At 41.4% G+C, this 25545-nt stretch overlaps 2 protein-coding genes across 2 annotated transcripts in view; both read left to right on the top strand.

Moving 5' to 3' along the window:
- The window catches only part of LOC147302822 (ribonuclease inhibitor-like), a gene marked incomplete at its 5' end in the record, with an annotated part of 440111 nt that overhangs the window by 38848 nt on the left and 375718 nt on the right, over nt 1-25545 (top strand). The window lies entirely within an intron of this gene.
- On the top strand, nt 5207-11920 carry LOC147302823 (NLR family CARD domain-containing protein 3-like). The gene is made up of 3 exons (XM_086284453.1): nt 5207-5480; nt 9893-11663; nt 11743-11920. The coding sequence occupies exons 1-3, from the start codon at nt 5207-5209 to the stop codon at nt 11918-11920; spliced, it is 2223 nt and encodes a 740-aa protein (XP_086140579.1).

A 25545-nucleotide genomic window follows, 5' to 3' on the forward strand; every position in this document is an offset into this window, starting at 1 on the left:
CTCCAAAACTAATTAAATCTATAAATAATCTTAATTTTAGGTTCATATGGAGGAACAAATGTCATTATATAAAGAAAAATGATATGATTAAGAATTATGAAGAGGGTGGGGCTAATGCCATTGACTTTGATGTTATGAATGGTGTACTAAAATTGAAATGGTTAAGATCTTTCATTAGGAACAAAAATTCCTTTTGGAACATTATTCCCAGTGTGATTTTTGGCAAAATGGGTGGAATAGACTTTTTGTTACGTTGTGACTTTGATTGCAGTTCGTTACCTGTTAAACTCTCAGCTTTCCATCAGCAGGTCCTTCTCTACTGGAAGATCTTAAGGGATTTGGGCTGTAGCTCATTTTATGGATGATAATGGGGTCTTATTAAAACATGAGACGTTTTGTGAGAAATTTGATGTAAGATGTACTGCTAAGAGATATAAATCCCTAGTGAAAGCCATCCCAGTCCCTTTGAGATCAATGATAAAAGAAGATATTGTGCAGTCTAAAATTTCTCCTGGACTGAGGCAGCTCTGCATAGCTGGAGTTGAATTTGGTGAGAGCAGGTTTACAAACAAGGTGATCAGGAATATTTTGATCAACGACATTTGCCCTAATCCGGTTAAAAGAAATTATATCCTTAAAGAATTTGAGACCATGGAGGTTAAGGCGATAAGAAAAAAGTATATTTCACTTCCTCTTTCCCCTAAAGTAAAAGAGGTTCACTTTAAAATCATTAATGAGGTTTATCCAACCAATGAATTCTTAAGACGGAAATTTAACTTAGATGTGAACGCCTGCACATTTTGTGAAAATGATATTGAAAGTCTGGATCACTTGTTTTTCTACTGTGAATCAGGTGAATCAGTGCACTCCTTCTGGACTGACATGTGGAGCTGGCTACAGTCCAGGAGAATTCAGTTACCACATTTGACGGTGACAGTAATAAAATTTGGAATACTTGCTGAGAATGCAGATTTTGACCTGTTGATTAGGACGATTTTGTTAATGGGAAAAATTTTTCTTCACAAATGCAGATACTTTAAAGCTAAACCATGTATAAACAGAAGGCTGAATGACTTTAAACTCTGGGCTAAATCGCTGAAACTTGTGAATAACAAGAAAGCTCATAAACTTGTTGTTTTATTTAAAGAGTTTAACCTATGTTAAAAAAAAAAAAACTCCCTATTTTATAATCATGACTGCCATTTTTTGCTCATGGTATTTTTTGCCTTTGGTTCAAATCCTTCAAAATACATACAAAATCAGTATTGATACTGACGTAAATTAATAGAAATAGAGATGGACCGATACGTAATATCGCATTGGTCCATCTCTATTTCCCTTTCTGGATTAAGGAAGGTTGTAAAAGCAGCTCGATGTACAACCTGTTCTTTGGATCCTCTACCAGCCTGGGCTATAAAGGAACTGTGGTCAGCATTAGGACCCTACAACCTGTTTCTTTTAAATACTTCATTGAGTCTTTCCTGAATGTTTTAAATCAGCTGTGGTAGTACCAATCTTGAAAAAGCCTGGACTGGATGTTGACATGGTCGCAAATAGGGCAGGGTATCGTCACTGAATTCTAGAATCGATTTGATTCCGATTCACAAGGTCCTGAATCAATTCGATCCACGATTCGATTCAATTCAATTTGAATCTGGGAAATTTTGCCTCAGACAGTCAGAAATATTATAATTCAGATCAGTACATTTACATATTTTTGTATCTATAAAAAGGAAGCTGACACTCGCAAGACTTTATCAAAGGTGTGAGCATCACAGCAGAGGCCTTTGTGTCAAAGTAGCTGAAGATAAAACAGAAAAACATGAAGGTGGTTTTATAAAAATATTCTACAGTAGATCAAAAACGAAAGAAAACCATTAATCGACATATGAACATTACCTCTGAAGTTACAGCGGTTTTATGACAGACACAGTGTTTTGCAATTTGCATAATTTTAAAAAGTTTAAATTTGTTCAGAAGCCTGTTGAACGGCAGAAATTAGGTTTTCTTTTTGGAAGTAAGTAAAAGGAAAAAAACAGCGGCCGACAGCGCTGTAAACAACGGTAGACTTGTGCGTAACAAGCAAGCGAATAATGCAGAAAACAGATTTTTAGACAGGAAACTGTGTGTGAGAGAGAGAGAGAGAGCTGTGCATGACGTGTGATTTTATCCTGGTGGAAGCAAAACAGCAAAAGTCAGAGTGAGTTCATGACGATGTTTATGTGAAGCGTAGTTTGGATCTTCTTTTGCTGCTGGTTCAGTCAATATTGTTTGGAGAGAGATAAAACTAACAGCTTTAGAATCAGCGTAAAAAGGACGTAAACACAAAGCTCGGAGCCGCCGAAACATCAGAATCAGCGAGCTGTCGGCTTTCAGCCCCGACCGTGTCCGTGCCATCGGGTGAGAAAGGCGACATCTCACTGATTCTGATGTGTCGGCGGCTCCGCGCTTTGTGTTTACGTCTTTGTGCAGAATCCGTGTTCCTGCTCTCATTTACTGTTTCAGCTGTTTGGTGGTTGTTAAAGTTTTGTGAGGTTTAACCTGAGATTCTGGCGTTGGTGCAAAATGCAGCTGCTCGCATTTTAACAAGAACTGGGAAATTTGAGCACATTACCCCTGTTCTGAGATGTCTTCACTGGCTACCTTGTCAGGTTTGAGCAGATTTTAAGGTCCTGCTGCTCACCTACAAGGCTTTAAACGGATTGGCACCTTCATACCTCTCCGACCTTTTACACCTTTATGTTCCATCTCGTGCTCTCCGATCTCAGGACTCTGGTCTTCTAAAAGTTCTTAGAGCCAGAAAAAAGACAATTGGAGAGCTTTTTCTTTTCATGCCCCGTTTCTGTGGAACAACCTCCCACAAGATATTCGGCAGGCTGCTCTGTGGAGGTTTTTAAAACCAAGTTGAAGACACATTTGTTCACCCGATCCTACATGTCTTAATTCTATGGCTTTTAGTTTTTACATTTTTATTGTTTTTAACTTGTATTGTGTCTTTTACCTGTATTGCTATGTATCGCTTTTATTTTATTTATCTCTTTAGTTGTACAGCACTTTGTTTGAAAGCGCTTTATAAATAAAGTTGTTATTATTATTATTATTACAAGGTCCACATTTACGGGAACATCTGCTACAGATATGGGAGAATATTTGATTTCTATTGTAGACAGAAGCCACGGGTGTGTTCAGTCAAACGTTTAGAATAAACTTTGGTCTATAAATGTGTTTCATGATTTATTTTTTAACTCCAACTGCTTATTTGTACTATGCTTTCATTTCAGAGTGCAATGAGAAATAAAAAGGATATTTTCAATAAAACTGTCATGATCCTGGGTCTGTGACTCAGTGTTTTCTGTTTTGTATTGTTAATCTTTGATTTCATGATGTATCTTTGTTTATTCTTACGTTTTGGTTCTGTGTTTTGTTGTACCTCTAAGTTCAGTCTATGTATTTCCTGCTTTGTTGTGAAGGTCCGTGTCTCATGTCAGTGTGTTTAGTTTGCGTTTCCTCTGTCTCGTCTTGTCAATCACTCCCAGCTGTGTCCTCCTGTGTCTCATTCCCTCGTTATCCCTCTGTGTATTTAAGCCTTGTGTTTGCCTCTGTTAGTTGCTGGTTTGTCTGTGTATCTGTCAGGGTCCTGGGTCTCCTGAGCTAGTGGTTTCAGTTCTTTGTGATTTTTGTGTTATGTCAGTTTAGTTTGAGTTATTCTATGCTTCCTAGGTTTTGATTCCCTGCCCCCCTTGTTTCTCTGTGCACTCTGTTCTGTGTTTAGTCTTCTCTGTCCATTTGTTCCGCCCTGTGTTGTTGCCTTCTGTGTCTCCCTCTGTGTAACTGTCTATATCCGGTTGTTCAGTGATGACGCGACGAATCCTACTTCCGGGTCTAAAGTAGTCTGCGTTTAATATGGCTTTTGTGTTGTTAACATGTTTAATGTTATGTATTTTCTTCTATTTGATCTCAAAAAGCTCCTAAAACAGTCAGTGATCACTGTTGACCTCCCTCGGCTTTTATTACCGCTAATCATTTATTTAAGCTCAGTTTTTAAAACCTTAGGATGTAACTACAGCCCAGCCCATGCAGCAGTATATGAATGACTAACCTCGTATTGTGGATGGATTATCTCAGTTGTTCTCCTGGCTGAAGTTTGGTCCTTTTACAGCATCCTGCCATGCGATTACATTTGTTCCTGACCACCGAGAACACTCACGTTAAATTTTATCGAGTGGAAAAAAAGTTAGCTTGTTTATATTATGCTAACATAGCTGTGTCGCTAGCGGTCACGTAGCACATCATTATATACCAGCTAGCCCAACTTCAGTAACCCTACAAACGTCACTGCTGTTTAGTTTTCTGTCTTCATTTATGCTGGAAGTGATAGCAGAGCTGTACGTTTGAATTTGTTTCCAAAACCCCGCAGTCAGGACATGCTATATTGTATTTAGATAGAAGCTAGCGAGCTAACTTCTAACTCTGTTAAATGTCATAAATTCCGTTTTCATGGATGCCTGGTTGTTAAACTCAATTGTTACACCTGGTAGAGCAGAACGCTGATCATTTTATTAAAGATGAAAGACTTTAGACAGTTTTTCAACTCTCAGTAATGCCATAGTGATCGTTTGATATATGGACCTGCAGCGGAGTTTAGACCCAGACACGGCTAGTGACGTCAGACTGAACAACCGGATAGTGATGTGTTGTGGTGCTTTGCTCCCACCCCTTGTGTTCCGTGTTTTCGTCTTCCCTTCGTGTACTTCTTCATATTCGTGTACTATTAGTTTTTAGGTTTTTGCTTAGTTTCCATGCTCACCTTCGCCATTTCTGTTTGTATCACCATGTGATGAATAAACTCACTTGCATCTGAGCTGCCTGCATAAAGGGTCCTTTAATAATTTACACACGGCTCGCAAACCGTGACGAAAACACTGGAAAAATTGGGCTGTTCTAAAACGTTTGACGGGTAGTGTATATATTTAGTTTATATATTTTCTTTATTTATAATAGTTTGTTTTATATTGTAGCAAAGTGTTACTTGGATACTTCTCTATGTGCTTCTTCATGTGCAATTTTGTTGCATTCTGAGCCTTAGAAATTTATTGGTGGTAGTGATGAACTGCTGTTAGAATCAAGTTAAATTCCGATAAATCAGACAATTACCTCTCCAGCTGTTGTTACAGTCTTTGTTTATTGGGTCCTTACAGGGTAAAAGATGACGACACCTAAAGAAATCCTTCTGGGGACTTTGAAGGATTTGGGACGTGATGACTTTGAAGAATTTAAGTGGCATCTGAAGAACGGGTCTGTAGAAGGTTTACCAGCAATCCCAGAGAGTGAACTGGAGGATGCAGAGAGGACGAACATAGTGGATCTGATGTTTGATACCTACTCTATCAACACTTTTGAAGTCACTAAAAATCTTTTGGGGAGGTTAAACAGGAATGATCTGTTGGAGAATTTAAATAAAACCATCCCAGAACCCACAGGTAAGTCAGGGAATGACTAAACAAAAAATACATAAACAATAAAAACATTAGTTAACATTACACAGGTGCCATTAAAATCCATATAAATAATAAATCCAAAACACTTGCCAACACTTTCAGGAGTGAGAGACTGCAGAAAGCCAACAGTTTGTTTTATGCATCTGCACAAATAACCTCCTGTGTACACATGAATATCTGCTCTTTGGGTTGGTTTGATTAAAATGGGACCAGCAGCAGGTTTTCTGCCCATTTTACAGATTTATATTGTCAGATTGGTTTTAGAGCTGTTTTATCAACATAAATGAGGCGACAACAACAGTTTGGGACACGTCACAAATATGATCAAAGTGCTTTCTCTTAAATCTATTTACCAGTTGAAGGTAAAGTTAAAAAAATGGCTGCCATTTCTTTCTGCTGTTTGGAGACCCAAACAAAAAAATGCCCACACAGTAAATGCTTTTTATTATGGTTGATAAACAGGACACTAAGGTGATTGGTCAAAGGTTGGAGGAAAGCCACAGTTCTCCTTATTTGACTAAAATCCACCATTTCAGCTCATGTTTTTTCTTCTGCAGCTTTCTTGGAGATTCCACTTCAGCCTTCTGCTGGCAACGCTCCCGTTACCAAGCTTCCCTTAGGCAGCATCATTAGAAGACATAGCATACATTTACACTGCTATGCAGATGATACCCAGCTCCATCTGTCCATGAAGTCAGATAACTCACACCAATTAGTTAAACTGCAGGAATGTCTTAAAGACATAAAGACCTGGATGGCCGCTAACTTTCTGCTTCTTAATTCAGATCAAACTGAGGTTATTGTACTCGGCCCTGAAAATCTTAGAAATATGGTATCTAAGCAGATTCTTACTCTGGATGGCATTACCTTGGCCTCCAGTAACGCTGTGAGGAACCTTGGAGTCATTTTTGACCAGGACATGTCCTTCAACGCACATATTAAACAAATATGCAAGACTGCTTTCTTCCATTTGTGCAACATCTCTAAAGTTAGAAATATCCTGTCTCAGAGTGACGCTGAAAAACTAGTTCTGTCATGGTCCTGGGTCGTTCAGCGTTTTGTTTCATTTTTGGTATCACCTTGTGTACTTTGTGTTAATTCTGATTTTGTATTAGTTCTTAGGTTGATCTCTACCTGTGTCTTTCCTCTGTGTTCTGTTCGTGTCCCCGAGTTTGTGTTGTAAAACAGTCTGTTTCCTGTTTTACTTTGAAGGTTTGTGTCTCGTCTTGTGAATTAGGATCAGCTGTGCTCCCCTCCTGTGTGTCATTCCCTCATTACCTTGTGTGTATTTATAGTATGTGTCTGCCTGTGTTCCTCGTTGTGTCGTCTGCATTACTGTGTTAATCAGTGTTACTACTCGTCTCTCTATCCAGCCTTCTTTGTGTCATCTCTGTGTATTCCCCGCTGTCCTTATGTTTTCAGGTTTGTCTGTTACAGTGGCAAAAGTATTCGGCCCCCTTGAACTTTTCCACATTTTGTCACATTACAGCCACAAACATGAATCAGTTTTATTTGAATTCCAGGTGAAAGACCAACACAAAGCGGTGTACACGTGAGAAGTGGAATGAGAATCATACATGACTCCAAACATTTTTTACAAATAAATAACTGCAAAGTGGGGTGTGCGTAATTATTCAGCCCCCTTTGGTTTGAGTGCAGTCAGTTGCACATAGACGTTGCCTGATGAGTGCTAATGACTAAATAGAGTGCACCTGTGTGTAATCGAACAAGGCCGAACAAGGAGAGTGCTGATCCGAAATGCAGCCAAGAGGCCCATGGTGACTCTGGACGAGCTGCAGAGATCTACAGCTCAGGTGGGGGAATCTGTCCATAGGACAACTATTAGTCGTGCACTGCACAAAGTTGGCCTTTATGGAAGAGTGGCAAGAAGAAAGCCATTGTTAACAGAAAACCATAAGAAGTCCCGTTTGCAGTTTGCCACAAGCCATGTGGGGGACACAGCAAACATGTGGAAGAAGGTGCTCTGGTCAGATGAGACCAAAATGGAACTTATTGTTCAAAATGCAAAACGCTATGTGTGGTGGAAAACTAACACTGCACATCACTCTGAACACACCATCCCCACTGTCAAATATGGTGGTGGCAGCATCATGCTCTGGGGGTGCTTCTCTTCAGCAGGGACAGGGAAGCTGGTCAGAGTTGATGGGAAGATGGATGGAGCCAAATACAGGGCAATCTTGGAAGAAAACCTCTTGGAGTCTGCAAAAGACTTGAGACTGGGGCGGAGGTTCCCCTTCCAGCAGGACAACGACCCTGAACATAAAGCCAGGGCAACAATGGAATGGTTTAAAACAAAACATATCCATGTGTTAGAATGGCCCAGTCAAAGTCCAGATCTAAATCCAATCCAGAATCTGTGGCAAGATCTGAAAACTGCTGTTCACAAACGCTGCCCATCTAATCTGCCTGAGCTGGAGCTGTTTTGCAAAGAAGAATGGGCAAAGATTTCAGTCTGTAGATGTGCAAAGCTGGTAGAGACAGACCCTAAAAGACTGGCAGCTGTAACTGCAGCAAAAGCTGGTTCTACAAAGTATTGACTCAGGGGGCTGAATAATTACGCACACCCCACTTTGCAGTTATTTATTTGTACAAAATGTTTGGAATGATGTATGATTTTCGTTCCACTTCTCACGTGTGCACCACTTTGTGTTGGTCTTTCACGTGGAATTCCACTAACATTGATTCATGTTTGTGGCTGTAATGTGACAAAATGTGGAAAAGTTCAAGGGGGCCGAATACTTTTGCAAGCCACTGTAGTTTTTCCAGTTTAGGTTTATGTTTAGTTCTGCCCTCACCTTGGTTTGTTCACTGTAAATAAAACCTCACTCGCATCTCCACCACTGTCTGCAACTTGGGTCCTCATTTAACTCCACCGCACGACTGCTGCCCCAGCCGTGACAAGTTTATGCATTTATTACGTCAAGGCTGGATGACTGTAATTCATTATTATCAGCAAGTCCTAAAAACTCGCTGAAAAGGCTTCAGTTAATCCAAAATGCTGCAGCAAGAGTCCTGACAGGGACTAGAAAGAGAGAGCAGATTTCTCCTGTATCGACTTCCTGTTAAATCCAGAATTGAATTCAAAATCCTGCTCCTCACATACAAGGTCTTAAATAATCAGGCCCCATCTTATCTTAATGACCTTGTAGTACCATATCCCCCTATTAGAGCACTTCGCTCTCGCTCTGCAGGCCTACTTGTTGTTCACAGAGTATTTAAAAGTAGAATGGGAGGCAGAGCCTTCAGTTTTCAGGACCCAAAAAGATAGTTGGGGTTTTTTCTGTTGTATTATTGTAGGTTCTTTATCTTACAATATAAAGCACATTGGGGTGACTGTTGTTGTTATTTGGAGGAATTAATAAAAAAAACTTTTATACTTGAAATTCTTTCATTTATTCTACATATTTATTCATCACTGGCTCCATAGTGTTGTTTATGTAATATGTGAAATGTTGCTAGTATTGATTTGGTGCTGTATAAATAAACACAATTAAATCAAATGTGTCTCTATAAAACCTGCCCTCAGTTATAACCCAAGTGTCAGGGCTCAATGGCTCATGAAAAGGAATGGAGTCAAGCACAGAACCAAAAAACGGAGGCTGAGTGACTTTTAACAGAAATGTATTTTACTAGATTTCTTGACAGAGAAAGCTGAATCACGGCTAAATTCAACAGCAAGCGAGGTATTATGAGAAGTGCAGAGCTGAGGCCAGAACATAAGCTGAGGCAGGTCAAAGGAACAACAGGGGCAGAATCGGGCGAATAGAAACTATCCAGGATCACTGGAACAAAGGAGATAATAATCAGAGTGGTCCACAGTGTAGTGAATGAGTCCAAGATTTAAAAACTAAGAGGTGTTACGTGGCTGCAGGTGGAGATCAGCTGGAGGAGGAGATGAATTAAATCTGGGTACAGAGTGAGATGTGGGTGCACAGGGAGGCAGGCAGGTGAGGATGGCAGTTTGCAAGAGGGAGTTTTCCCAGCAGTGGCAGGCCAGAATCCTGAGGCGTGACTTATGGCGAGAGTTGGAAGATGTATCCAGGTGCCGACTAGGGAACAGGAAAAGAGGGTTACGCGAAACAAGCTGAGGAGCACAAGACAAAATGTGAGGCAGAGAACTGACTGTGGTAAGCAGACAATCTGGAGAAGGTTCATTGTGAGTGCTGCTCATAGATACTGCCGGAGTAATTGGCAACAGGTGAGGAGCAGGGAGGAGTGAGGAGGGCTCCACCCAGGGGAGGAGAGCTGATGCTGTGGAAAGTTACTCAGACTCACCCGGATCATGACACCAAGAGTCCAGTGAACTGAACACATAACCACAGTAACCAGAATGCAGTTTTCTCATTTGTGTCATTTGCTGTTTATTCATGCAGAGATTCTCACTGAGTGTCAGCTCAAACTCAAGTCAGACCTGAAGCAGAAGTTCCAGTGTGTGCTCGAGGGGATTTCTACAACAGAAAACCCGACCCTCCTGAGTCAGATCTACACAGAGCTCTATATCACAGGGGGAGGGACTGCAGAGGTTAATGAGGAACATGAGGTCAGACAGATTGAAACAGCATCCAGGAAACCAGACAGACCAGAAACAACCATCAGACAAGAAGACATCTTTAAACTCCCACCTGGAAGAGATAAACCAATCAGAACAGTGCTGACAATGGGAGTGGCTGGCATTGGGAAAACAGTCCTAACACAGAAGTTCACCCTGGACTGGGCTGAAGACAAAGCCAACCAGGACATCCAGTTCATGTTTCCATTCACTTTCAGAGAGCTGAATCTGCTGAAAGAGGAAAAGTTCAGCTTGGTGGAACTTGTTCATCACATCTTTACTGAAACCAAAAAAGCAGGAATCTACATCTTTGAAGACTTCCAGGTTGTGTTCATCTTTGATGGTCTGGATGAGTGTCGACCTCCTCTGGACTTCCACAAAACTACAATCCTGACTGACCCTAGAAAGTCCACCTCAGTGGATGTGCTGCTGATAAACCTCATCAGGGGGAAACTGCTTCCCTCTGCTCGCCTCTGGATAACCACACGACCTGCAGCAGCCAATCAGATCCCTCCTGACTGTGTTGGCGTGGTGACAGAGGTCAGAGGGTTCACTGACCCACAGAAGGAGGAGTACTTCAGGAAGAGATTCAGAGATTCGGAGCAGGCCAGCAGCATCATCTCCCACATCAAGACATCACGAAGCCTCCACATCATGTGCCACATCCCAGTCTTCTGCTGGATCACTGCTACAGTTCTGGAGTTTGTCATGAAGAACAAAGAGAGCAAAGATCTGCCTAAGACTCTCACAGAGCTCTACCTACGCCTTGTGCTATTTCACCTAAAAACGAAGGACATCAAGTATGATGGAGGAGCTGAGACAGAGTCATGCAGGAAGATCATTGAGTCTCTGGGAAAACTGGCCTTTGATCAGCTGCAGAAAGGAAACCTGATCTTCTATCAATCAGACCTGACAGAGTGTGGCATCGATATCAGAGCAGCCTCAGTGTACTCAGGAGTGTTCACACAGATCTTTAAAGCTGATGAGTGCCACATGTTCAACAACGTTGTTTACTGTTTCATCCATCTGAGCATTCAGGAGTTCTTTGCTGCTCTTCATGTCTATCTGACCTTCATCAACTCTGGAGTCAACCTGCTTAAGAAACAATCTCCTCTCTTTAAAATCTTCCAGAAAACACTTACTGTAAAAGACTTCTACCAGAGTGCTGTGGACAAAGCCTTAAAGAGTCCAAATGGCCACCTGGACTTGTTCCTCCGCTTCCTCCTGGGTCTTTCACTGCAGACCAATCAGGATCTCCTATGCATGCTGACACAGACAGGAAGTAGCTCACAGACCAATCAGGAAACAGCCCAGTACATCAAGAAGAAGCTCAGTGGGAAACTGTCTGCAGAGAAAAGCATCAACCTGTTCCACTGTCTGAATGAACTGGATGATCGTTCTCTAGTGGAGGAGATCCAACAGTCCCTGAGATCAGGACGTCTCTCCACAGATCAACTGTCTCCTGCTCAGTGGTCGGCTCTGGTCTTCATCTTACTGTCATCAGATCTGGATGAGTTCGACCTGGAGAAATACTCCAGTTCAGAGAAGGCATTTTTGAAGCTGCTGCCAGTGGTCAAAGCCTCCAAGAAAGTGCTGTAAGTGAATCTATGAACAAATATGTTTAATAATGCTAGATGAATAAAAGAATATGTCTCCATTGTTATTCTTCCTCAGGCTGAGAGATTGTAAACTCTCAAAAAGAAGCTTTGAAGCTTTGTCTGAAATTCTCAGCTCCCCATCCAATCATCTGAGAGAGCTGGACCTGAGCTCGAACAAGCTGCAGGATTCAGAATTGGATTTGCTGTGTGTTGGACTAAAGAGTCCTGACTGTAAACTTGAAACTCTCAGGTAAGGATACAGACGTTTTGACACTTTTTGACTCTTAAATATGCAAGTTTATCTTGATGCGGACGTTCAAAGTCAGCACAATTTTCCTTTTAAGTTCCTGAGTTTATATTTTTGACTGTCAGGTTGTCTGGACAGATGTTTTTATTTTATTTTATTTTTTTACTTGTCCCTAAAGTCAGAACTAAACCCACATGTAGATGACTTTCTGTTACTGGAGCAGCCTTCCTGAAGACAGCAGTGTGTTTTCATGCTTTTAAAGCCAAACTCACCTTTCAGACCTGGCTTTCATTTATTATCTATTTTTGTTTGTTTATTATATATTTATTTCTACTGTTTAACTACTGCTCACATCTTTTATCCTCCTTTTTAATTGTTCATTTCTTTTTACCCAGTGTTTCTATATTGCACTTTGTATTTGTCTATATTTATCATGCACTACTTTGCTCATTTATTGTTTGGTTTTAATGTTATTAAATTCCGGTTCTTTTGGTATTCGTTATGGCCAAAAAGACACGGCTCAAAAGTGGTCTTTTTACTTTTTAAGTTATTAAATTTGTAACTGTAGTGATTTGTGTGTGTGACAGAGAGGCACTGCCAGGGATTTTTGACACAAGTTGTTCTTGTAAAATCAGTCTGTGAAGGTTCTCAGACATCCAGGTCATCGTAGTCTAAGAAGCTTGGAAAGAAAAGCGTCTGGACTTCTTTAAGTTTCCTTGAAGATGTTTCACCTCTTATGAGAGAAGCGTCTTCAGTTCTAAGGGTCAAATGGTGGAGTGGGGCAGTCAGTGAAAGGGCAATGGTAGTGTCTCAGGGTTTGTATGTTTGGGGGGTTCAGAGGGAAAAGATGAATGCAGGTCTGGAGTTGGTGTGTGAGAGCAGGGAGTGAATCTGATCAAACATGAGTGTCATGAAGCCTGTTTGCAGTTATTTGCACTGTTTTCCACTCTGGATGTTGTTTCTGTTCAGCTGTGAGTATAAAAGGCTCCATTCTACAACCTGTTTGTGTTAGTTGTTCAATAGAAACATTATTTGGTGCTGATGTTGCACTTCTTTTATTCACAACCAAAGAGTTTTTGAAGTCTGCATCAGACTGATTTAAATGACTTTTGAATATTACTTTAAATACTTAGATTTAAAGTTCTGAAAAAAGTTTAAATACAAAGATCAGTATTGTCTAATGTTTTGGCTGCAGTGTGTTTTTGCAGACAGGTATAACAGAACAGCTTTAGTGTTTAGATTGTTTAAACTTGAGTATGAATTTATACAAAATGCAGCAAGATATAAAAAAAAAACGTTTGATCATAAAATCGACTATATTGGATTCATATCGATATCGGACATAAAACGTGGCATCGTTCCATCTCTGCTTTGATTAGAGACACAGCTCCACTCTCCATACGGTCAGCCACTGTGACCGTGACACTAAACTACATGCTGTGTACAGCCACTCTCCTGAGCCTGTATTATATACACAGCGGTTACAATGACAAACTGAATACAATCTCATATCTACAAAACAAGCTGAGTCAAAGTTGCAGCTACGCTTATGAACATGGAGAAAAAACAGGCGAGTTATCAGCTCACCAGCTATGACTAAGAACAGCTAACCAACTATCCTTGAGATCTACAATGACCAGGGAATAAGGTCTACAGACAACCAAACTATCCTTGAGATCCACAATGATTTCAATAAGGTGTTTGATATTCCCTCCTTGGGAGAAGATGCGATCGCTAGTCTGGAGGAACCTGTCTCTAATGTTGAAATTGAAACGGTCGTACGGAGCATGCAGTCTGGAAAATCTGCTGCCCCCACGGGTATCCATCTGATTTTTTCATAAAGTTTTCTGACCGACTGAATTCACTGTTAAAATCAACTTTTGAAGAATCCTTCCTCTCACAGTCGTTGCCTCCAACAATGCATCAAGCAGTGATGTGTTTAATTGTAAAACAGGAAAAAGACCATTTAGATTGTCGTTCATGTCGTTTAATATCTTTGTTCAACACAGACACCAAGATCCTGGCTCAAGTGTTGGCCCGTCGCTTACACAAGTATTTGTCCTCCATTATTTCACCAGACGGGCTTTATTAGGCACTCTTTTTTGAACATTAGAGCTCTATTAAATATCATTTATACCCATGTTAAAGGTGATACATTGGAAACTGTCATTTGGCTTGACGCAGAAAAGGCGTTGGATCGGGTGAGATGGGATTTTTTTTTATACGCTTAAAAAATGTGGCTTTAATTTTGTATCTTGGATAAAAGTATTGTATTGCTCCCCTCTAACAGCCGTCCAGACTAACAATAATCTGCCCCCCAGGACAGGGATGCCCTCTGTCTCCTTTTTGCCATTGAACCGCTAGCTGTTGCTCTGAGACAATGTGTTGGTGTTGAGGGAAAACATCGAGGGGGTATCGAACATGAAGTCTCTCTTTATGCCGACGACATGATTTTATTTATTTCCAACCCATCGAACAGCCTCCGCAAACTTTTGGATAGACTTACAATAATAATAATAATACGTTTTATTTATAGGCGCCTTTAAGAGCCTCAAGGTCACCTTAATGCATACTTAAGGAATTTGGGACAATTTCTGGATATAAAGTGAATTTTGGGAAGAGCGAGGCAAAGTCTATCTGTACGACAACTGGGGAGTTTTGTGTATTTTAGCCCCTTTTAAACCCAGCTATAAGAAGTTTAAGTACTCGGGCATCTGGGTGACAAGAAAACCACAAAGACTTGTATAAAACTATCTTCCTTTATTGTCGAAGCTTAAAGAGGATTTTGGAAAATGTGAGTTTTGCCTCTTTATATTTATGGTGGGGATGCAGAACAAGGAGCAAAGATGAATGTGATGCTGAATCAGCAGAAGACTTGGACTCATTTGATTCCAGCTTTGATATCATTGATTTCAATATGTCCATTTCTGTCACACTTCACCTTTAAAAGTGAAGCCATGTGGTTCCTGGAAGGAAAAACACGACTTTTTCAAGTCTTTGTCCTGTTTTTATGAGACATGTACGACTTTAATGTGAAACATTCAGAGTTTTTTCTCTTGTTGTGTTTGTTTGAAGCTGCTTCCTGTTGGCTTCAGCTGTTTGGAGTTTCCATTTTCTAAACTTCTACATTCTGAACCTTCTTCAGCTCTGAACAGATGATGAAACACTGAATGATTTCAAGCACTTTGTCTAATAAACTTACATCTTTCATTCTTTATACAGATTGAAGAGCTGTGATTTGTCAGAGATCAGCTGTGATTATCTGGCAGCAGCACTGAAGTCCAACCCCTCCCATCTGAGAGAGCTGGACCTGAGCTTCAACAGCAACCTGCAGGATCCAGGAGTGAAGCATCTGTGTGGTTTCCTGGAGAGTCCAGGATGTAAACTTGAAACTCTGAGGTCAGTCAGCATGTTTTAGTTGTGCTGAGATGAATATGATGTGAAAGTTGTGCTGACACTAAACTGCAGACATCAGGCTGATATTATACTGATCCACACTGAGGATCTTCATGGTAAAGTCTGTTTTCTTCTTCTCTGGTTTAGTCCATTGACTGCAGCAGAACAATGTTCACATTTCAAACAGTGATACTCAACGTATGGCCCGCGGCCCACACGCGGCCTGCCCACCTTTCCTGATTCAGAGAGAGGGGACCCTGATTAACTGTGTAGCTTCTTCCTCACAGTTCTAAGTATCAGACACAACAATGAATAATCCACAGCTGACTGTCTTTAGCAGGTCAAAGGTCACGGCACACAGCAGACAGTCAGAAATATTCTAACTCTGATCATTTATCAGTTGTGACACTGTGAGACTTGATCAGAGGTGTGATCATCACAGCAGAGGCCTTTGTGTCAAAGTCACTGAGGATCAAACAGAAACACATGAAGCAGATTTTCCTCTTCTGGCTTTTTATAGCAGATAACCTTCAAAATATTCTGCAGTCGATCAAAAACTGAAGCAAACCATGAAGCAACATGTGAACATGAGCTGATGCTGCTGAAGTGAAGCAAAGTTACAGAGGTTTGATTACAGACACAGCTGAGAGTTTGTAATCTGTCATCATTTTAAAAAGTTTCCATGGAACAGCAGAAATGAGGCTTTACTGTCAGAGGCCGACAGCACTGAACACAACAGCAGACTGGTGGCTAATAAACAGTGAATGATGCAGAAACAGATGTTTGAAGCTGTTCTTGGAGTACACTGAGAGAGAGAGAGCTGTGCAGGCAGGAACAGCCAAAGTCAGAGAGAATTCATGAGCATATTGATCAAACGTGAAGCAGAGTTTGGATCTTCTTTTGCTGCTGCTTCACTCAGTTTTGGTTGGAGACAGATGAAACCTGCAGCTTCAGGATCTGTGAGCTGTCCACTTTCAGCCCCGACGGCGTGTCCGTGTACGTGCCGTCGAGTGAACGATCCACGCTCTGTGTTTCCATCTTTGTGTGTTTAGCTGCTCTCATTTACTGTTTTAGCTGTTTGCTGCTTGTTGAAATAGTTTGTGAGCTTTAACCTGAGATTCTGGCAAAATACATTTATATTAAACATCGATTCAGGATTGAATGAATCAACATCGTTTTATTCAAATTAAAACCATTTAAATGGGAACATGAATTTTTTACAGCCGCCTCTAATGCTGGGTAATGTCAGCTGGTCCATGTGCAGCTGGCTGTGAGGCTCAGGGAGCGTCTACAAAGTGCAACACTGAAAGAACATCATCCATAAATATTGAGTAATAACTGGACTCTCATACAGCGAGACTCAAATGCCTTTAAACATCAGCTTATCCTGCTGATCCAAGTCCAACACTGAGTTTGTAAAAACATGTTTGTCAATCATTTTGTTTGGTTTCTGAGGAAAATGATTCAATAACTTGCTGCTAATACACAACATTTCATCATATTTCCTCATAACCCTCTTTTGTCTGACCATTTGATCCCATTTGAATTTGCAATAAAGGATCCACAGAGTTTGGTGACAATAATGACAGTAGATGTTTGTGTGAAAGTGCTGGAAGCAAATGAGTGTGTGATGTTCTTTCAGTGTTGCACTTTGTAGACGCTCCCTGAGCACTGGTCTCACAGCCAGCTGCACATAGAGACCAGTGTTGTTAGTCCAGGTCAGAAGATGACTTGTTGGAATGAAAATGAGCTTGTAGTTTGTCTGCTTTAATAATGTGACTGGAAAAAGGTGTTGGACTTCAAATATGTCCATTTCTGTCACACTTCACCTTTAAAAGTGAAGCCATGTGGTTCCTGGAAGGAAAAACACGACTTTTTCAAGTCTTTGTCCTGTTTTTATGAGACATGTACGACTTTAATGTGAAACATTCAGAGTTTTTTCTCTTGTTGTGTTTGTTTGAAGCTGCTTCCTGTTGGCTTCAGCTGTTTGGAGTTTCCATTTTCTAAACTTCTACATTCTGAACCTTCTTCAGCTCTGAACAGATGATGAAACACTGAATGATTTCAAGCACTTTGTCTAATAAACTTACATCTTTCATTCTTTATACAGATTGCAGAGCTGTGGTTTGTCAGATATTGGCCTTGATTATCTGGCAGCAGCACTGAAGTCCAACCCCTCCCATCTGAGACAGCTGGACCTGAGAAACAACAACAAGCTGCAGGATCCAGGAGTGAAGCATCTGTGTGGTTTCCTGGAGAGTCCAGGATGTAAACTTGAAACTCTGAGGTCAGTCAGCATGTTTTAGTTGTGCTGAGATGAATATGATGTGAAAGTTGTGCTGACACTAAACTGCAGACATCAGGCTGATATTATACTGATCCACACTGAGGATCTTCATGGTAAAGTCTGTTTTCTTCTTCTCTGGTTTAGTCCATTGACTGCAGCAGAACAATGTTCACATTTCAAACAGTGATACTCAACGTATGGCCCGCGGCCCACACGCGGCCTGCCCACCTTTCCTGATTCAGAGAGAGGGGACCCTGATTAACTGTGTAGCTTCTTCCTCACAGTTCTAAGTATCAGACACAACAATGAATAATCCACAGCTGACTGTCTTTAGCAGGTCAAAGGTCACGGCACACAGCAGACAGTCAGAAATATTCTAACTCTGATCATTTATCAGTTGTGACACTGTGAGACTTGATCAGAGGTGTGATCATCACAGCAGAGGCCTTTGTGTCAAAGTCACTGAGGATCAAACAGAAACACATGAAGCAGATTTTCCTCTTCTGGCTTTTTATAGCAGATAACCTTCAAAATATTCTGCAGTCGATCAAAAACTGAAGCAAACCATGAAGCAACATGTGAACATGAGCTGATGCTGCTGAAGTGAAGCAAAGTTACAGAGGTTTGATTACAGACACAGCTGAGAGTTTGTAATCTGTCATCATTTTAAAAAGTTTCCATGGAACAGCAGAAATGAGGCTTTACTGTCAGAGGCCGACAGCACTGAACACAACAGCAGACTGGTGGCTAATAAACAGTGAATGATGCAGAAACAGATGTTTGAAGCTGTTCTTGGAGTACACTGAGAGAGAGAGAGCTGTGCAGGCAGGAACAGCCAAAGTCAGAGAGAATTCATGAGCATATTGATCAAACGTGAAGCAGAGTTTGGATCTTCTTTTGCTGCTGCTTCACTCAGTTTTGGTTGGAGACAGATGAAACCTGCAGCTTCAGGATCTGTGAGCTGTCCACTTTCAGCCCCGACGGCGTGTCCGTGTACGTGCCGTCGAGTGAACGATCCACGCTCTGTGTTTCCATCTTTGTGTGTTTAGCTGCTCTCATTTACTGTTTTAGCTGTTTGCTGCTTGTTGAAATAGTTTGTGAGCTTTAACCTGAGATTCTGGCAAAATACATTTATATTAAACATCGATTCAGGATTGAATGAATCAACATCGTTTTATTCAAATTAAAACCATTTAAATGGGAACATGAATCTTTTACAGCCGCCTCTAATGCTGGGTAATGTCAGCTGGTCCATGTGCAGCTGGCTGTGAGGCTCAGGGAGCGTCTACAAAGTGCAACACTGAAAGAACATCATCCATAAATATTGAGTAAGAACTGGACTCTCATACAGCGAGACTCAAATGCCTTTAAACATCAGCTTATCCTGCTGATCCAAGTCCAACACTGAGTTTGTAAAAACATGTTTGTCAATCATTTTGTTTGGTTTCTGAGGAAAATGATTCAATAACTTGCTGCTAATACACAACATTTCATCATATTTCCTCATAACCCTCTTTTGTCTGACCATTTGATCCCATTTGAATTTGCAATAAAGGATCCACAGAGTTTGGTGACAATAATGACAGTAGATGTTTGTGTGAAAGTGCTGGAAGCAAATGAGTGTGTGATGTTCTTTCAGTGTTGCACTTTGTAGACGCTCCCTGAGCACTGGTCTCACAGCCAGCTGCACATAGAGACCAGTGTTGTTAGTCCAGGTCAGAAGATGACTTGTTGGAATGAAAATGAGCTTGTAGTTTGTCTGCTTTAATAATGTGACTGGAAAAAGGTGTTGGACTTCAAATATGTCCATTTCTGTCACACTTCACCTTTAAAAGTGAAGCCATGTGGTTCCTGGAAGGAAAAACACGACTTTTTCAAGTCTTTGTCCTGTTTTTATGAGACATGTACGACTTTAATGTGAAACATTCAGAGTTTTTTCTCTTGTTGTGTTTGTTTGAAGCTGCTTCCTGTTGGCTTCAGCTGTTTGGAGTTTCCATTTTCTAAACTTCTACATTCTGAACCTTCTTCAGCTCTGAACAGATGATGAAACACTGAATGATTTCAAGCACTTTGTCTAATAAACTTACATCTTTCATTCTTTATACAGATTGAAGAGCTGTGGTTTGTCAGATATTGGCCTTGATTATCTGGCAGCAGCACTGAAGTCCAACCCCTCCCATCTGAGAGAGCTGGACCTGAGAAACAACAACAAGCTGCAGGATCCAGGAGTGAAGCATCTGTGTGGTTTCCTGGAGAGTCCAGGATGTAAACTTGAAACTCTGAGGTCAGTCAGCATGTTTTAGTTGTGCTGAGATGAATATGATGTGAAAGTTGTGCTGACACTAAACTGCAGACATCAGGCTGATATTATACTGATCCACACTGAGGATCTTCATGGTAAAGTCTGTTTTCTTCTTCTCTGGTTTAGTCCATTGACTGCAGCAGAACAATGTTCACATTTCAAACAGTGATACTCAACGTATGGCCCGCGGCCCACACGCGGCCTGCCCACCTTTCCTGATTCAGAGAGAGGGGACCCTGATTAACTGTGTAGCTTCTTCCTCACAGTTCTAAGTATCAGACACAACAATGAATAATCCACAGCTGACTGTCTTTAGCAGGTCAAAGGTCACGGCACACAGCAGACAGTCAGAAATATTCTAACTCTGATCATTTATCAGTTGTGACACTGTGAGACTTGATCAGAGGTGTGATCATCACAGCAGAGGCCTTTGTGTCAAAGTCACTGAGGATCAAACAGAAACACATGAAGCAGATTTTCCTCTTCTGGCTTTTTATAGCAGATAACCTTCAAAATATTCTGCAGTCGATCAAAAACTGAAGCAAACCATGAAGCAACATGTGAACATGAGCTGATGCTGCTGAAGTGAAGCAAAGTTACAGAGGTTTGATTACAGACACAGCTGAGAGTTTGTAATCTGTCATCATTTTAAAAAGTTTCCATGGAACAGCAGAAATGAGGCTTTACTGTCAGAGGCCGACAGCACTGAACACAACAGCAGACTGGTGGCTAATAAACAGTGAATGATGCAGAAACAGATGTTTGAAGCTGTTCTTGGAGTACACTGAGAGAGAGAGAGCTGTGCAGGCAGGAACAGCCAAAGTCAGAGAGAATTCATGAGCATATTGATCAAACGTGAAGCAGAGTTTGGATCTTCTTTTGCTGCTGCTTCACTCAGTTTTGGTTGGAGACAGATGAAACCTGCAGCTTCAGGATCTGTGAGCTGTCCACTTTCAGCCCCGACGGCGTGTCCGTGTACGTGCCGTCGAGTGAACGATCCACGCTCTGTGTTTCCATCTTTGTGTGTTTAGCTGCTCTCATTTACTGTTTTAGCTGTTTGCTGCTTGTTGAAATAGTTTGTGAGCTTTAACCTGAGATTCTGGCAAAATACATTTATATTAAACATCGATTCAGGATTGAATGAATCAACATCGTTTTATTCAAATTAAAACCATTTAAATGGGAACATGAATTTTTTACAGCCGCCTCTAATGCTGGGTAATGTCAGCTGGTCCATGTGCAGCTGGCTGTGAGGCTCAGGGAGCGTCTACAAAGTGCAACACTGAAAGAACATCATCCATAAATATTGAGTAAGAACTGGACTCTCATACAGCGAGACTCAAATGCCTTTAAACATCAGCTTATCCTGCTGATCCAAGTCCAACACTGAGTTTGTAAAAACATGTTTGCCAATCATTTTGTTTGGTTTCTGAGGAAAAAGATTCAATAAGTTGCTGCTAATACACAACATTTCATCATATTTCCTCATAACCCTCTTTTGTCTGACCATTTGATCCCATTTGAATTTGCAATAAAGGATCCACAGAGTTTGGTGACAATAATGACAGTAGATGTTTGTGTGAAAGTGCTGAAAGCAAATGAGTGTGTGATGTTCTTTCAGTGTTGCACTTTGTAGACGCTCCCTGAGCACTGGTCTCACAGCCAGCTGCACATAGAGACCAGTGTTGTTAGTCCAGGTCAGAAGATGACTTGTTGGAATGAAAATGAGCTTGTAGTTTGTCTGCTTTAATAATGTGACTGGAAAAAGGTGTTGGACTTCAAATATGTCCATTTCTGTCACACTTCACCTATAAAAGTGAAGCCATGTGGTTCCTGGAAGGAAAAACACGACTTTTTCAAGTCTTTGTCCTGTTTTTATGAGAAATGTACGACTTTAATGTGAAACATTCAGAGTTTTTTCTCTTGTTGTGTTTGTTTGAAGCTGCTTCCTGTTGGCTTCAGCTGTTTGGAGTTTCCATTTTCTAAACTTCTACATTCTGAACCTTCTTCAGCTCTGAACAGATGATGAAACACTGAATGATTTCAAGCACTTTGTCTAATAAACTTACATCTTTCATTCTTTATACAGATTGGAGCGCTGTGGTTTGTCAGAGATCAGCTGTGATTATCTGGCAGCAGCACTGAAGTCCAACCCCTCCCATCTGAGACAGCTGGACCTGAGCATCAACAACAAGCTGCAGGATCCAGGAGTGAAGCATCTGTGTGGTTTCCTGGAGAGTCCAGGATGTAAACTTGAAACTCTGGGGTCAGTCAGCATGTTTTAGTTGTGCTGAGATGAATATGATGTGAAAGTTGTGCTGACACTAAACTGCAGACATCAGGCTGATATTATACTGATCCACACTGAGGATCTTCATGGTAAAGTCTGTTTTCTTCTTCTCTGGTTTAGTCCATTGACTGCAGCAGAACAATGTTCACATTTCAAACCTTCAAAGAAGAAGAAAAATCCTCCAGTGGAAAATTCACTGTGAAACTCTCAAACTCTTCATTGCACCTTAAAGTCTGTCTGACACTGAAATCCAAAGCAAAATGTGCGTTTGCTTTACAGACAGCAGTCCAACACAAACATACACACATCATCCAAAACACAGTCCAACATCCAAATCTCCTCCACTGCCAGCATGAATGATGGGAAAGAGAAGCAGGAACACTCTGACATTCAGGGTTAGAATGAGTTTCATCAAGCAGACTGTGAAGATCAAAGCTGCATTAGAAAGCTTACATGAATGAATGAGTGGACAGAAGTGGACAGAGATCATCTGAAGCACTTCAAAGGCTTTAAATCAGCACATTTCTCTTTATTCTTTATCAACTCTGTTAGTTTCTCTCAGTTTTCTGTGGAATGAAGCTAACAGCAGGCTAATAAGATGCTGACCAATAGGTTTCTATTAAAGGTTGTAATTTGTATATGAAAAAGTGCTTTGGCTCAGCAGGGATCAGCTTACAGGTAGAATACAGCTGCTGGATGGGATTAGCATGTCATAGCTATCTACCAAACTGCTAACTGGGGGATTTCAGGCCATCTATGGATCATTTTTGCTAACTGTTTATTCAGCTTAGGCTCACAGGGCTGCAGCCTGTGCCCTAGCTGTCATAGGGCAAGAGGCGTGGTCCACCTGCACAGGTGAGCAGTCCATCACAGGGCCAACAGAGAGCGACAGAGAAGCACTCCCTCACATCCACACCTACAGCCAATGTAGAAGCACCAATGAACCTAAGCAGCATTTCATTGGACTGTGGGAGAACATCCAACCTCCACAGAAAGGCCCAGCTGACCAACAAGCTTCAACCTACAACCTTCTTGCTCTAAGGCACTAGTGCTAACCACTTTTGCCCATTTCAGCCCAAATCCTGCATCTTCCTGTTTCTGACTCCAGGCCAGCTCCACTAACACTTTCTCATCAGACACTGCCACCTAGTGGAGGAAGTCTTAGTTCCATTTGAAGCTTCAGATTACAGTTAGTTCCTTTACAAAGAGGTGGAGGTGGTGGGGCTACAGCACCATCATCACTGAGTGCCATAGGACACTTAACCTTTGTTTCCATATGCTGGGAACTTCCTGTTGTTCCCAGGAGGACTGGAACATGTGTGAAAATCTCCCAGTCAGTTCCTCACAGCACACTTCAATCATTTCCCTCCCACAGCATCAGGACCAGGGCTTTTTCTCTCTTTGGTCCCACTAAGAGATTTCCACACAAACACCTCATCAGTGGGACTCTCAGAGCTACCAGCCCTTTGCTACAATCACAAAGCTCTTCATTGAAATCAATGATATCAAAGCTGGAATCAAATGAGTCCAAGTCTTCTGCTGATTCAGCATCACATTCACCTTTTTAATTTAGCTTTTACTTAGCGTTTATTTATTTTATGCTTATTTATTCTATCCTGTTATTCTATTATTAATTTAGGATTTAGAATTTTAGGATTTGATTTTATTCTTATTCATTTTTTAATCTTCTTACTCTATTTATATTTATATTTATATTGTATCCTGTTCTTATTTATTTTATCATTTTACCCTGTGTATATCGTATTGCGTCATATCTCCAGTGTTTCCTCGGAGGGCGCTCTCTGCACCGGGGCTGTGATTGACCGTGGCTGCTGGGTCTCTGGGTGTCCTCTCAGCCTGGCTGGGGGGCTCCTTTGCCTCCCTCCTGCTGTGTGCCCAGCCTGGAGGCTGCGGTCTGTGACCGGCTCCCGGTGCAGACGGCTCCCTGTTATAGTGTTTCCTCACTTGGCTCATGCGAGCCCAGCCCAATTTTTACTCTTTAAGTGTGCGCGTGTGTGTATGTGTGTGTGTGTGTGTGTGTGTGTGTGTGGGGGGATATATGTGTATTGACTTCATTCCTTTCCAAGCCAGCCTTGAGTGTCCTTTATTCAGCTCATCCTCTGCTTTACTTTTACACCTGATTTTAGCTGCTTTATCTCTCTTTCAACAGGTTTCTGTGCCTCAATCTTTTTCTTCTCTCCCTCATAACAAGACAGCTTCTTCTGCCTGAGAACATGTTGGAGTGATTTACTAATCCAGGGCTGCTTATTGGGGAAAATACTTCCTGTTTCCAAAGTAATCCCCATTTTTCCCAGAAAGAAATGTCAGTAGAAATCGATGATCTAAGTGAGAACATGAGCCTTTCAAAAGTCCCAGTGGGTGCAGTCAAAGCAGTCCCTCAGTCCCAGTATAGAGTCTTTGGTCCAGACTGGAACAGCTGTGTGCCCAGTTTGAGCTCTCTTCAGTGCTGTGACCTGACAGACCCAGCGGGGCCATCACATCACATTTAGAAGCTCCCCTGATGGAGCCACAACACATGTCCAATACTTAGTCTGTCTTGTTGGACCAACTGGAAGAAATGATTCAAGGACTTAGTCACAGAACAGAGATTCAAATCTCCAAAATCCAACTGGCTGCATCAGGACATATAGTCTGAAACTCTGCACAGTTTCCTGTTTGAAGCTGCTTCCTGTTGGCTTCAGCTGTTTGGAGTTTCCATTTTCTAAACTTCTACATTCTGAACCTTCTTCAGCTCTGAACAGATGATGAAACACTGAATGATTTCAAGCACTTTGTCTAATAAATTTACATCTTTCATTCTTTATACAGATTGAGGGGCTGTGGTTTGTCAAAGATCAGCTGTGATTATCTGGCAGCAGCACTGAAGTCCAACCCCTCCCATCTGAGAGTGCTGGAGCTGTGGGGAAACAACCTGAAGGATCCAGATGTGAAGCAGCTGTCTGATCTTAAGAAGAGTCCAGACTACAGACTGGAGACTCTGAGGTCAGTAGAGTGATGGAGTGAGTGGGTGGTGCTGTCAGCAGTATTGTACTAAACACAGTCAGTATGAAACAAAGATCCAGTGTTTCCTGTAAAGCTGCAGCTTCTCAGTGAAGCTGTGAGAGGAGAACGGTGACAGGCTTCAGGATTGGACACAAACACTTCCTGTTTCTCACCTTTATGGTCACCATAGTAACGTCTGACATGCTCTGATCAAACGCTGTCAACAGCCAATCAGCTCTCTGAACAAAGCAGCACGCAGACCAATGACTGCATTGATTTCCAAGTTTAAAGCAGTGAAGAACACAGTCTGTAGGTGAGGAAGAATTTAGTGAGAGCAGATGTTTGGATGGAATT

Source organism: Aulonocara sp. 'chitande type north' Nkhata Bay, linkage group LG23, assembly GCF_057382095.1.
Source record: "Aulonocara sp. 'chitande type north' Nkhata Bay isolate Kocher_YH1m ecotype deep benthic linkage group LG23, A_spYH_male_GT1.1, whole genome shotgun sequence".
NCBI classification, from domain to species: domain Eukaryota; kingdom Metazoa; phylum Chordata; class Actinopteri; order Cichliformes; family Cichlidae; genus Aulonocara; species Aulonocara sp. 'chitande type north' Nkhata Bay.

Bases quoted from the DNA above. Each gene is read 5' to 3' on its own strand.
- LOC147302823 (XM_086284453.1), top strand. From the start codon at position 5,207: ATGACGACACCTAAAGAAATCCTTCTGGGGACTTTGAAGGATTTGGGA. The intron at 5,481-9,892 runs GTAAGTCAGGGA...TTATTCATGCAG, and splicing joins AACCATCCCAGAACCCACAG to AGATTCTCACTGAGTGTCAG. The intron at 11,664-11,742 runs GTAAGTGAATCT...ATTCTTCCTCAG, and splicing joins AAAGCCTCCAAGAAAGTGCT to GCTGAGAGATTGTAAACTCT.